General features: G+C 38.0%; 1 protein-coding gene across 3 annotated transcripts in view; it reads left to right on the top strand.

Annotated features, from left to right (window-relative positions):
* PIK3C2A (phosphatidylinositol-4-phosphate 3-kinase catalytic subunit type 2 alpha) overlaps nt 1–13,927 on the top strand; it is a 121,686-nt gene that overhangs the window by 64,957 nt on the left and 42,802 nt on the right. For 2 of the 3 annotated variants that reach the window (XM_002807318.6, XM_054241452.2), the window contains 5 exons: nt 6,973–7,116; nt 8,404–8,452; nt 8,537–8,747; nt 11,138–11,260; nt 13,366–13,533. In XM_002807318.6, coding sequence (XP_002807364.1) covers nt 6,973–7,116; nt 8,404–8,452; nt 8,537–8,747; nt 11,138–11,260; nt 13,366–13,533 — 695 coding nt within the window. The remainder of the gene's footprint in view (nt 1–6,972; nt 7,117–8,403; nt 8,453–8,536; nt 8,748–11,137; nt 11,261–13,365; nt 13,534–13,927) is intronic. The other variant, XM_054241453.2, reaches the window with a different exon arrangement.

Raw genomic sequence — 13,927 nt, 5'->3', positions numbered from 1 at the left:
CAGCATATAAATGCATTTATTCAAATATATTTATTGAATATCTTTAGTAAACTGGAGTTTACTAGAATCTGGAGTTTTGTATGGAGTATTCAGGCTAGAGATAATAAACTTGGGAGTCATCAGAATATAAATGGTATTTTGCAGCCATAAGACAGGGTGAGGTCAACAGGAAAATCATTGTAGATGAAGAAGAACAGAGTTACCCATCTTAAAAAAAAATTAATGCCCTGCCGCCCTGCAGGAACCACACCGTTTCTCTATTCTCCTTGCAGCAAAACTTATGAAAGTTGAGTGGTTTTGCTGCTTCAATTTTCTCTCTTCCCATTCTCTTATATACCCACTTCAATCAGTTGGACTTCCATGATCCTGAATTCGGTAGTTAGTTCCTAATTGATGGATGGATGGATAGATGGTTGGGTGGTTGGATGGTTGGATGACAGGGTGTCACTCTGTCGCTCAGGCTGGAGTGCAGTGGTATGATCACAGATCACTGCAGTCTCAATCTCCTGGGCTCAGGGAATCCTCCCACTTCAGCCTCCTGGGCAGCTGAGACTGCAGGTACATGCCACCATGCCTAGCTAATTTTTATATTTTTTGTAGAGACACAGTTTCCCTATGTTGCCTGGACTGGTCTTGAACTCCTCGGCTCAAACGGTCTTGCTTCGGTCTCCCAAAGTATTAGGATTACAGATGTGACCTACTGCACCCACCACATCTTTATTCTTCTCAACCTTGTCTGTATTTTTTTATATAGTTGATCATGTCTTTCTTTTTGAAATATTTAGTTGGCCTCTGGGATACCACTTTCTTGCTTTCCTTATTTCTATTAGCTGCTCTATCTCGCTCTTACTTGTGGCTTCTTCCTTATCTTCCTGACTGCTAAACGATAGAATATCTCCAGGGCTCAGTTCTAGGACCTTTTCTCTCTCTATTCACATCCTAGCTGATCTTAGTATATCCTTATACTGATTGACTCTGAAATTTATATGTCTAACCTTAACCTTTTCCGTAACTCCAGACTCAAATATCTATTACTTGACATCTTTATGTGAATGTCTAATTAATAAATATCTCAAATTTAAGATGTACAAAACTGAAGTTTTAATATTATCCTTCATATCTATTCATCCATTCGTCTTCCCTTTCTCTTTATAAGAATTTATTTATTTATTTATTTTGAGATGGAATCTTGCTCTGTTGCCCAGGCTAGAATGCAGTGGTGCAATCTTGGCTCATTGCAGCCTCCGCCTCCTAGGTTCAAGCGATTCTCCTGCCTCAGCGTCACAAGTAGCTTGGATTACAGGTGCTTACCACCACACCCAGCTAATTTTTGTATTTTTAGTAGAAATGGGGTTTCACCATGTTGGTCAGGCTGGTCTCGAACGCTTCACCTCAGGTGATCTGCCCGTCTCAGCCTCCCGAAGTGCTGGGATTACAGGTGTGAGCCACCGTGCCTGGCCTAAGAATTTATTTCTTAAGAGCAAGATTAGGTTCAGAGCAAACTGAGAGGAAGGTGCAGAGATTATCTCATATACTCCTTTTCTTACACATGAATAGCCTGACCTCAGTACTTCCCTTTTTAATAAATGGTGGCTTTGTCCTCCATTTGCTCAGGCTAAACCCCTGAAGTCATCCTTGATGTCTCAAGTAAAAGGTCTTATACATTCCACATTCAGTCTAATTCCAGTCAGCTCTACCTTGAAAATACATTTAGAATGTGAGCACTTTAATCACTTGCAGTAGTTTCTTACTAATCTCCCAGTGTCTACCCCTGCTTTCTTTTTTTTTTTTTGAGGCAGAATCTCTCTCTGTCACCCAGGCTGGAGGGCAGTGGTGCAATCTCAGCTCACTGCACCCTCCACCTCCTGAGTTCAAGTAATTCTCTGCCTCAGCTTCCCGAGTAGCTGGGATTACAGGTGCCCACCACCATGCCTGGCTAATTTTTGTAGTTTTAGCAGAGATGGCGTTTCACCATCTTGACCAGGCTGGTCTTGAACTCCCGACCTCGTGATCCATCTGCCTAAGCCTCCCAAAGTGCTGGGATTACAGGCATGAGCCACCGTGTCTGACTACCCCTGCCTTCTACAGTATATCTTCCACAGGCAACCAAACCGATCTTTTGACAATAGGTCACTAGATGCAGTATGACATCCTGAATTATATTCTGGAAGATAAAAACCTCATTAGTGAAAAAACTGGTGAAATATGAATAAAGTTTGAAATTAATTTAATAGTAATATACCAGGTTAATGTCTTAGCTTTGACAAATGTAACGTGGTTTATATAAGATTTACTTAGCCTAGTTTTCCAACATTGTGTGGGAACTTTGTATTATTTTTATAACTTTCTATAAATTTAAAATTATTAAAAAGTAAAAAACTTTATTTTTAAAATGAAAATAAGAAAACTATGCTCAGTGAGTTGGCCAATAAAATTAAAAAAAGAAAATAAGAAACTAGATGGGTGTGGTGGTGTGTACCTGTAATCCCAGCTACTTTGGAGGCCGAGGTAGGAGAATTGCTTGAAACTGGGAGGCAGAGGTTGCAGTGAGCCGAGACTGTGTCACTACAGTCCAGTCTGGGTGATTGAGACCTGTCTTAAAAAAGAAGAAGAAAGAAAAGAGCAGAACGCAAACAAAGAGAAAATCAAATCCAGAAGGTAGGGCTTTGAAAAGATAAAGTTTATAAATCCTTTAAAAAGTGTTAGATCATGTCAGTCCTTCACTGAGAATTCTGTGTACTGTCTTACTTAGTAAAATTCAAAGCTCTCATTGTAGCTTCAAGGTTTTGCACAGTATGACTCACTATCTCTCTGATCTGGCTTCTTATAACTTTCCTTTCTTTTTTTTCTGCTTGATTATCTGCCAAGTATGGTCCCCACTGGGGACCCTTATGCATGTTGTTCCCTCTAATGCTTTTCCCTGAGACATTTGCATGGCTTATCTTAAACTTTTTTAAGGTCAATGCCCAAATGTCACCAGAGAGTTCTTCACTCACCATCTTATCTAAAAAAGTAACTCTCTTATACTTATTCCCCTCCCCCTTTATTTTTGTAGCTTTACTGAGGTATAATTTATATATCATAAAATATACCCATTATATGCACACAATTCAGTGATTTTTAGCCAATGGAGAGAGTTGTACAGTTATCACCACAGTCCAGTTTTAGAACATTCTCATCACTCCCAAATAAGTTTCCTTGCACTGATTTGCAGTCCATCCTCACTCTCAGTCCCAGCCCCAAACAATTTCTAATCTGGTTCCTATTTCTATAGCTTTGCCTTCTGGACATGAAATGTCCAGAATCATGCACTATGTAGGGTTTTACATCTGGTTTCTTTAACATACCGTACTGTTTTTGAGGTTCATCCATGTGGTAGTAGGTATCTGTAGTTCTCTTTTTTCTTGCTGAATACTAATCCAGGCTACCTCACATTTCGTTTCTTTGCCAAATGATTAACATTGGGACTTAAACTTTATAATTTTGGGTTATCATGAATAATGCTGTTATAAAAATTCATGTATAAGCCTGTGGATATACGTTTTAATTTCTTTTGGATGGATTTTAGGGGGCGATCAAGAAGTTGCAGAAGCTTTTTAAAAAATGTTTATTTATTTTATCTTTTTTAAAGAAATGGAGGTCTCACTGTCTTGCCCAGGCTGGCTTCAAACTCCTGGGCTCAAGAGATCATTCCACCTCTGCTTCTCAAGTAGCTAGGAATGCAGTCACATACCACTATGCCCCAGCTAGGAAGTTGCAGAATTTTTGGTTATTCCTAGCCTTTAGTCTTCTGAAGATAAAATATTAATTCATTTTGCTAAAATGAAGTTAGGATGGCAGTAGGGCTTTTGAGGCAAGTAATAATGGTTTGGTTTAATATCCTCTAGGGAAGGGGAAGGAGAGCTGACCAAGGGCAAATTAAAGGAATTTTGGGTGCCATGGAAGTTCCTGCTGAAATTGAGGACTGTTGAATCTGTAAGATTTTCCTGAAAGTGCTCAGCTGCGTGGTAGAAGAAGCAGATGAGAGTTTAGTCGGAATGAGGCAGGGAAGACAGAAGGGAGTTTAGTCGGAATGAGGGTGTGAGGACTGGGAGCAAAGGGGGTTGAAATCAGATATAATATTGTGGTTAAGGTTCCAATAGGGTAAAGTTTGGAAGTTGAATAGATTATGAATTTTCCACATGTATGTTTTGTAACTGAGGCTTTTATTACAGAATGTAGGGTAGAAAGTTAGATGAATATCCAGTGCCAAAATATGGCATACAGTGGGGGAAATGACCATGACAGTAGTGAGATGTATCAATGTGGGCCAGTCAGGAGACATAAACTGTACTAGTTATTTGAAAAGGGAAATTTAAACTGGCCTTGGTGGCTCATGCTTATAATCCTAGCACTTTAGGAGGCCGAGGCAGACACATCACCTGAGGTCAGGGGTTTGAGACCAGCCCAACATAGCAAAACCTTGTCTCTAATAAAAATATAAAAATTAGCCTGGTATGGTGGCACATACCTGTAATCCCAGCTACTCGGGAGACTGAGGCAGGAGAATCACTTGAACCCAGGAGGTGGAGGTTGCAGTGAGCCGAGATCGCACCACTGCACTCCAGCCTGAGTGACAGAGTAAAACTCTGTCTCAAAAAAAAAAAAAAAGAAAGAAGGAAAGAAAAGAAAAATTTAAATAATTATTAGTAAAAGATAATTAATTGTTTCAAGGTATAAAAGAGGATTCTAAGGCAGGAATTGGCATACTGTGGCTCACACACCAAATCTGACCTGCTCTCTATTTTTGCAGTTTCATTGGACCATAGTGACAGTCATTTGGTCATTTGTTTATGTATTGTCTGTGTCTGTGTTCACACTTTAATGGAAGGGTTGAATTGGGGCCAGAGACTGTGTGGCCCACAAAGCCTAAAATATTTACTAACTGGCCTTTTAAAGGAAAAGTTTGCCAGCCCTCCTCTAAAGGGTCCAGAGTTAGCAGGTGCATAAAAGCAGGTGTCACCTCTAGGCCGAGGAAGAAAGGATAGTGAACCACTTTAAGGACTTATGATAAGGTCTATCCCCCAACCTTAGACTGAAATTTAGCCTTTTTGAAGAGAGTATGGCTATCACAGGAATACATAGTTGCCTGTAGCAAAGAAACCTCTTGGAGGACTTTAGCTAGAGCTGTCAGGCAGAACATAGCCTGAGGATGCAGCTAGGGGTAGGTAGTCTTTGAGGACTACTGAGCTCTCACACCGAATTAAAAAAAAACAACACAAAAACAGAAGGCTGGCTGCTTTTTCCTCTTCTGAGGCATTTGGCATACCCTCATAGGCTTTCCTACAACATAGCCGCTAACAAAACTGTCTGTATCTTTGTACCAATAAGGTTGGGAAAGCAGCAAAATCTGCATGTGGTATATATCCAGGTAGAATTTGAGAGGTTCGTGCTGTGAGACCTAAAGTTCTTATGAGATTGTCCAAAACAAACATGTCAGCAGGGCCTGTGGTGATTCCATGTGTGCCAAATGTGTTGGTGACAGGATCAAGTGCGCTTTCCTTATCAAGGAGCAGAAAATCATTATGGAAATGTTGAAGGCACAAGCACAGAGTCAGAAAGCTAAATGAAAAGTGAAGCTTTTTTTGAGTAATAAAATTAAGACTTAAAAAAAAATGAGAAAGCTGGAACCCAAATGGGAGGTATCTTCCTAATGCTCTTTCCTTGAATTGTCCTTTCTGTGTGTTCAGTTGACAAAACCTAACAATGCGCTAGCTTGGCAAAGAGAAATGTTTATAGAATTTAGCTCTAGTATCAGAAAGGAGAGCAGAGGAAGGGTGGATTTGGAACTGATAGACAATAAATTGATAACTGGCACTTAAAGAGTAAAGTAGGCCAGGCACAGTGGCTCACGCCTGTCATCCCAGCACTTTGGGAGGCTGAGGTGGGCATTTCACCTGAGTTCAGGAGTTCCAGACCAGCCTAGCCAACATGGCGAAACTCTGTCTCTACAAAAAAAATACCAAAATTAGCCAGGCATGGTAGCAGATGCCTGTAATCTCAGCTAGTCAGGAGGCTGAGGCAGGAGAATTTCTTGAACCTGGGAGGCAGAGGTTGCAGTGAGCCAAGATCATATCACTGCACTCCAGCCTGAGCAACAGAATGAGACTCTGTCTCAAAAAGAAAAAAAAGGAGTAATACAAAGTAATATAGGAGAATGGCATGACCTTCAAAATTGGAAAGGTTTTTGCATCAAGATGAAATAAAATGAAGCAGGAAATACAAGTCAAATAAGCAAAAATGGGGAGCTAGAAAACAGGCCCCGAGGACTGCAGGGTAATTCGGTATTTGAGAAAATTCGGTGGTTTCATTTAAGTTTGAAGGTGAAGGTTTATAGTAGCCAAGGCTTAAGGGTGGAAAAATTTTAATTTTTAAGGCGTGGTATAGTACTGAGTTTCAGCCCATTCTAACAGTACTTGACATAAAAGTTTGGCATAAATGTTTTACGAATTCATACATTATATAAGAATGTTCTTAATGAGCTATGCACTTCTCAGGTAAATGTTGTTCAGTTTTATTAATATGTGATCAACCTCTGAAGAACCTGGTTTTTGATACCAAACTTTTGCAGGAGGAAGAGAAGGGTTATTTTTAATGTGGAAATTATTTCCAAATGAGGATAAGAAAAAGTAGCTCTAGTTTTAGTGATTTGTTACTAATTTATGCTTCTACTTCTGATTCTAATATGAAATTAATGGCAATTTGCAAATGAATAATTGTGTCAGACAAAGTGAAAATTAACCAGGCCTTGCCTTTCCCACTTCAAAATAAACTATGCAATGAAAAAGCTATCTTATTTCTTTTCTTTTTCATTACAAAAGAGTAGAGGGTATCTGTTAGGGCTATCTAAAATATCTAGTTTCTGACTTAGTCTCTGGAATTGGTCCTTAAAATTGCAACTACTTATTTTTATTTTATTTTTTATTTTTAAAGAACCAGCACCGAGCAGTAGATCAAGTAATTAAAGCTGTAAGAAAAATCTGTAGTGCTTTAGATGGTGTTGAGACCCTTGCCATTACAGAATCAGTTAAGAAGCTAAAGAGGGCAGTTAATCTTCCCAGGAATAAAACTACTGATGTGAGTATTTTTGGTAACTAGCATTTTATTACATGCAAATATGTACTTAAACAAGAGATTTTTGCTTTCTGCTAGACAAAATATTGTCATTTTAACTTTGGCTTTTACTTTTGCGTTGAATCACTGACTTGGTTATGTGGGGATTCCTTGGTAAGAAGTTGGGCTGCCTTGGAAGAGCTTTATGAGCGCTGATATGCAACAGGCGGATGTCAAACTGTGAACCCTTTGTGTATAGAGGAAGACCTCTGGCATTAATGAGTTGGTTTGGGGTTTAAAGCTAGATACTGAACCTGGAGGACCTGAAAGGTAATAGCTATCACTTCTCCCTTGGGGTGGAAGTGTCCTGATTACCAGTAGGGGAAGTTCTACTTTGGATAATACTCTCCCTATTGAAAAGATCAAGGGCTTCAGCTATAATGCCTCAGAAGCTGCCAAGTTAGGGGCCTTTCTTTTACGTCATACTGTTACTTTTAATAAAAGTTGCCCCTCATGGTATTTCCAAGGGGATTTAATTAACTTGCTTTATAGGAATGTTTAAGTCTTTCATTGCAAGGATGAAAGAAGGGGTGGTTCTCACAAGCCACAATAAATATCAAGGATAGAAAAATTATGTTGATGGTGTGCCCCCTCGATATCTAGAAGATACATGCATTCTCAGAGAGATCCTATCCATATGGTATATAGAGATAGGGTTTCTTTTTTTTCTACTTTCTTGTGTGCTTCTTTTTAGAAACTAAAATATATATATATATATATATATATATATATATATATATATATATATGAAATTACTTGGAGGTAATCAACTACCATGGACCTAATTTTGTCTGAGGCTTCTATTTATTTTACCCATATGCTGGATAAAGGAGCAGACAGTAGATGGGAGGGGAGTCAGTTTAGATAATTATAAGCACTTTTTTGAGGCACCAAATGGTAATAAATAGAGTTCTAGATTTTTTTCTTTAAGGATATTCTTATCATGTTGTTTTAGAACAACTAATGGAAAAAAGTACTGTACATACTTCTAGATTTCAAATTAATATTAGCAAAGGAGATTTTATTGTGTTTCTGTGATATTTTTCAGTAATTTTTATTCTGATTATCTTAATACTAAAAATAATCTTGGTTTGTGGTTCACCCTTTCTTTTTGCATTATTTATTTATTGTTTTATTAATTCTGTAGATACTTGGGAGGTTCCCCCTGGAAAGAGTTTCTTTGACATAGTATATGACATTTTATGTTATGTCATAGGCAATTTTCTGACTATTGTCTGTGTGCATATGTAGGTGACTTCTTTGTCTGAAGGAGAAGACACTAGCAAGAGTTCAACTAGGGGTATGTGTTTAAGTCTTTAAATTTTAGCAATAATCACTTTTTAAGAGAATATATTAACTTTTAAATATATATATATATATCTAGGCTCACTGAATCCTGAAAATCCTGTTCAAGTAAGCATGGACCAATTAACTGCAGCAATTTATGACCTTCTCAGACTCCATGCAAATTCTGGTAGGAGTCCTACAGACTGTGCTCCAAGTAGCAGGAGTGTCAAGGAAGCATGGTCTACAACAGAACAGCTACAGTTTACTATTTTTGCTGCTCATGGAATTTCAAGTAATTGGGTATCAAAGTAAGTAACTGTTTAAGCAGCCAGGCATGGTGGCTTGCATCTGTATTCTCAGTGCTTTGTGAGACCATGGTGGGAGGATTGCTCGACCCCAGGAGTTGGAGACCAGCCTGACCAACATGGAGAAACCCTATCTCTACTAAAAATACAAAATTATCTGGGCATGGTGGCCCCTGCCTATAATTCCAGCTACTTGGGAGGCTGAGGCAGAAGAATTGCTTGAACCCGGGAGGTGGAGGTTGCTGTGAGCCAAGATGGCACCATTGCACTTCAGACTGGACAACAAGAGTGAAACTCCATCTCAAAAAAACAAACAAAAAAAAGTTAGCCAGTGGTGGTATGCCCCTGTAGTCCCAGCTACTCAGATGGCTGAGGTGGGTGGATTGCTCGAGCCAGGAGATCAAGACTGCAGTGAGCTATGATCATGCCACTGCACTTCAGCCTGGGTGACAGAGCAAGACCCTGTCTCAAAAAAAGAAAAATAACATAAAAGAAAATATGTGCATCCCCTTTGCTGACCTTCCTGGGTTTAAAAAAAAGAAAAGAAAAGAAAATATGTGCAGCTTTACCTAGAAACTATTCTGATCTTGTAAAATGTCAGCATCCACTGTTATCTTGATGTTTAAATGACTGATAAAGAAAGCAGCAAATACCTTTGTGGTTGTCATAAAAATTACAGTGGTGTTTGAAACTCTTCCAGTAAAAAAATGTGTCACTCTTACATGCAAAAAAAGCAGGAAAATAAAGCGGAAAAACAGAGAAAATGTCAGTTAATAAATTACGCAATTTAAGACTGCTGCTCATTCATTCTTTTTTTTGAGACAGAGTCTTACGTTATTGCTCAGGATGGAGTGCAGTGGTGCGATCTCAGCTCACTGCAACCTCCACTTCCGGGGTTCAAGCGATTCTCATGCCTCAGCTCCCCTCTCCAGTAGCTGGGATTACAGGCACACACCACCATGCCCTGCTAAGTTTTGAATTTTTAGTAGAGACAAGATTTCACCTTGTTGGCCAAGCTGGTCTCAAACTCCTGACATCAAGTGATCTGCCCACCTTGGCCTCACAAAGTGCTGGGATTATAGTGAAATTGTTTTAGAATAGCTTAATGCTATTTTTAAAAGTCTAGCAAAGAAATATCAAACATAAGCTCTGCTTAAATTGGGTTTTAGATTAAAATATAATAATTTAGTGACTTGAAAGTGATGTTTTAATTTATTCAATTAATATTTATTGAGCACCATCGTGGGCAGTGTTCTTAGTACTGGGGATTCAGTAGTACAAGGCAGCAAAAAACCTGTACTCTCCTGGAACTTGCTTTTAAATGGATACTCTACTGGTGGTATCTGAAGGTATTTCATTACAGGGATAAAAATCTCCACATTCTCCATAGGCACATACACACACACATTTGTACATAGATACACACAGATATATGTAGGGACACTAATGAGGTGAACAACTACCCAGTTGAAGACAATACAGAAAACAATGATAAAGATGAAGAGTAAAGGCTGCTTAATATCTCAGTTACAATGGGGCAGAAGAAAAAATAAATAAATAAAAGAAAAAGAAAAAAGACAGAGAGTAAATTAATAAAATGCTCAATAGGGGAAAATGGAATAAAGCTGAGAAAAATAACCAAATAGTCAGTTTAGGTAATATGTGAACCAGTGAAATTTGATTTGAAATAAATTCAGGCTGATAAATAAATTGTATATATGAACAAAGTGGTTAACATGTAAGGCTAGTGATAAGTTAGATTAAGTAGAATACAACTTTTTTGAATCTAAGACTCCTACTTTACAAGATTATATGTCTGTATCCAACCAGCTGTGTACTTGGCAATTAGTGGCTGAGTCACTGCTGTCTAATGAAAGAATACAATATCATCTGTCCCCATACACTGAAGACTCCTGATAGACTAGGAAGATTAGCTCAATGTGAGTCAGGCACATATATTATTAATATGCTTAGCTGACTCTATTTCAGTAGTTTAGCAAAGGAAAATGCACCAAGGGAAGGTAATGTTTGTACTCTTTCTACCTAAAAATGAACGAATACATTATTCAGTGTCATTAAACTAAAATCTGAAGCTAGTAACTAACTGAGCACAAAACTGAAGTAAATTATCCAGCTGGTGTTATTATGACCATGCTTTAAACTGGGACCTAGGAACATACATTTCCCTTTTTATCCCCTTTGCCAAACCTCTTTTCTATTTTCATAGAATTTGCAATGTTTAAATTTCAGATGGATTTCTAAAAATTCAAATGAAAGGTGACCAGATTATTTCAGATATTAGTCTCTTTGGAGAAAGAACTGCTAGTGTACTTGTATTAGTTAACTAATTTGTATTATCAAGATAGAAATCAAGTTAAACTTTCTTTTCTCAGTTATGAAAAATACTACTTGATATGTTCGCTGTCTCACAATGGAAAGGATCTTTTTAAACCTATTCAGTCAAAGAAGGTTGGCACTTACAAGAATTTCTTCTATCTTATTAAATGGGATGAACTGTAAGTGAAATTTCTGGCTTTTTATTCTTTCAGTGTGCCCTGTTCTTTACTTTTTCCAGTATATGCATCCTAGCTTTAATTTTATTACCATTTTCATTGAAATTCATTAACTTCTTATGTCTTAAGATCTCTTCTAGATATGATTTTATAGAACAGACTGAAATTCTCATTAAAAATTTTGAAATACACTGGAAGTAGTGTCTCACACCTGTATTCCCAGCACTTTGGGAGGCTGAGGAGGGCGGATCACCTGAGGCTGGGAATTCAAGACCAACCTGGCCAACATGGAGAAACCCCGTCTCTACTAAAAATACAAAATTAGCTGGGTATGGTGGTGGGTGCCTGTAATCCCAGCTACTTGGGAGGCTGAGGCAGGAGAATCGCTTGAACCCGGGAGGCAGAAGTTGCAGTGAGCTGAGATTGTGCCATTGCACTCCAGCCTGGGCAGTAAGAGTGAAACTCTGTCTCAAAAAAACAAAGAAAAGACCCTTTTAAGCTGTCATATTATTAAATTGCAAAAACATACCATTAATTCGTTTTAGACTTTGTCAAGTTAAAGATAAACATTTATAGTTACTGAAAGTAACGAAAGTTATAAAAAGATGGTATTTTATAGCATTGCTTACTTTAGTATTTATTCTGTAACAGTATATAACAATTCTGGCTCTTATATTAATCAACACTTAACCAAAAAATATGTTAAATCCATGTACAAGATGATATTTTGTACTATTCATATTTTAAAAATAGTGGTTATTTTATTTTATTTTATTGAGATGGAGTCTCACTCTGTCACCTAGGCTGGAGTGCAGTGGTACGATCTCAGCCCACTGTAACCTCCACTTCCTGGGTTCAGCCAATTCTCCTGCCTCAGCCTCCCAAGTAACTGAGATTACAGGCATGCATCACCATGCCTGGCCAATTTTTTTTGTAGAGACAGGGTTTCTTCATGTTGGCCAGGCTGGTCTTGAACTCCAGACCTCAGGTGATCCACCCGCCTCGGCCTCCCAAAGTGCTGGGATTACAGGTGTGAGCCACCATGCCCTTGGCCTAATGTTTTTAAATTAAGGGAACTTATTATTTAGGCAGATAGGCAGTTGTGGAACTTTTTACTATTTGTTCCACATCTATTAAATGTTTTCCTGTTATTTTATTATCTTTTATATTATAAAATAATACGTATCTGAAAGCAATCAAATAATACAAAAGTTCATATAAGCGGAAAGTGTTACTCTATTTTCAACATTTGCTATCTCACAGTGACTACTGTTGACTTCAAGTGTTCTTTCAGACTTAAACAAAATAATGCATTAGTAATCATATGTCTTGGTGTATATGCTTTTTGTTTTGTTTTGTTTTTACATGGGAGGGAAGGGAAGGAGAAAAGGAAGGGGGAAGGAAGGCTGTTTGTGTATATACTTATTATATATGTCTATTTGTGTGCATTCTTACATCCCAAAACAGAAATGCTCATAAACATTCATCTAGTTTTTCCAAAGGGAAATAAAAATGACTAATATTATTTTGCCTGAAAATTAACACTACAAATCTCAAAGGCATTTGCAAGACTTTAAAGAAAGAAATGTCATATTTTGAAATATTATTGTTACTAAAATTTATTTAAAAAATTTAATAGGACAAGTTAGCTAGACTTACATTTAGCTAAAGGTTACTCAGTACTAAAGATTATTTGAGGCCAGGTGCAGTGGCTCACGCCTGTAATCCTAGCTAGCACACTGGGATCCTGAGGGGAGTGGATCACCTGAGGTCAGGAGTTCAACACCAGCCTGGCCAATTTGATGAAACCCCCTCTCTACTAAAAATACAAAAATTAGCTGGGCTTGGTGGCAGGTGCCTATAATCGCAGTTATTTGGGAGGCTGAGGCAGAAGACTCGCTTGAACCCAGGAGGTGGACATTGCAGTGAGCTGAGATCATGCCATTGTACTCCAGCCTGGGCAACAGAGCAAAAATGCCATCTTAAAAAGAAACCAAATAAAGATTATTTGAAAGATCAAATAAAATACCTAAAATTGTCAGTCTCATTAAAGTGTTAAATTTCACATTTAATCTAATTTGTTCTATTAATACATTTTTCCCCCATAGAATCATTTTTCCCATCCAGATATCACAATTGCCATTAGAATCACTTCTTCACCTTACTCTTTTTGGAATTTTAAATCAGAGCAGTGGAAGTTCCCCTGATTCTAATAAGCAGAGAAAGGGGCCAGAAGCTTTGGGCAAAGTTTCTTTACCTCTTTTTGACTTTAAACGGTAAGTATTACTGAATTGTAATGGTGAGTCACTGTGGACACTTCTGCACATCAGAATTGGCTAGGTGACAAGGAGGTGAGGGGAGGAACATAGACGAGTAAATGAGCTGCTTCAATTTTTCTAATGTGATGAAAGGAGGTCAGTTCAGAGACACAGATCAGAGGAAATCAAAGTTATTCTGCTATAGTCTGAACATATCTGAATAGGTATGCACAGCTTTGTTTGCCACTTACTGTTCCATGGAGAAAAGCAGCAGCCAATGACTGTTGTTTATATAAAGTGCTATATTATTGACATAATATCACAGTCTTCTAAGTTCCCTTGATATTAATCAAAAAACTTCATTTTTTCTTTTCCCATTTCATTCCTACTCTTCTCCAATTTTGGAGAATCG

The sequence above is a fragment of the Callithrix jacchus genome, chromosome 10 (genome assembly GCF_049354715.1).
Source record: "Callithrix jacchus isolate 240 chromosome 10, calJac240_pri, whole genome shotgun sequence".
NCBI classification, from domain to species: domain Eukaryota; kingdom Metazoa; phylum Chordata; class Mammalia; order Primates; family Cebidae; genus Callithrix; species Callithrix jacchus.
The sequence above is the reverse complement of the archived record's forward strand: the minus strand, read 5'-3'. Positions and strand labels throughout refer to the sequence as shown.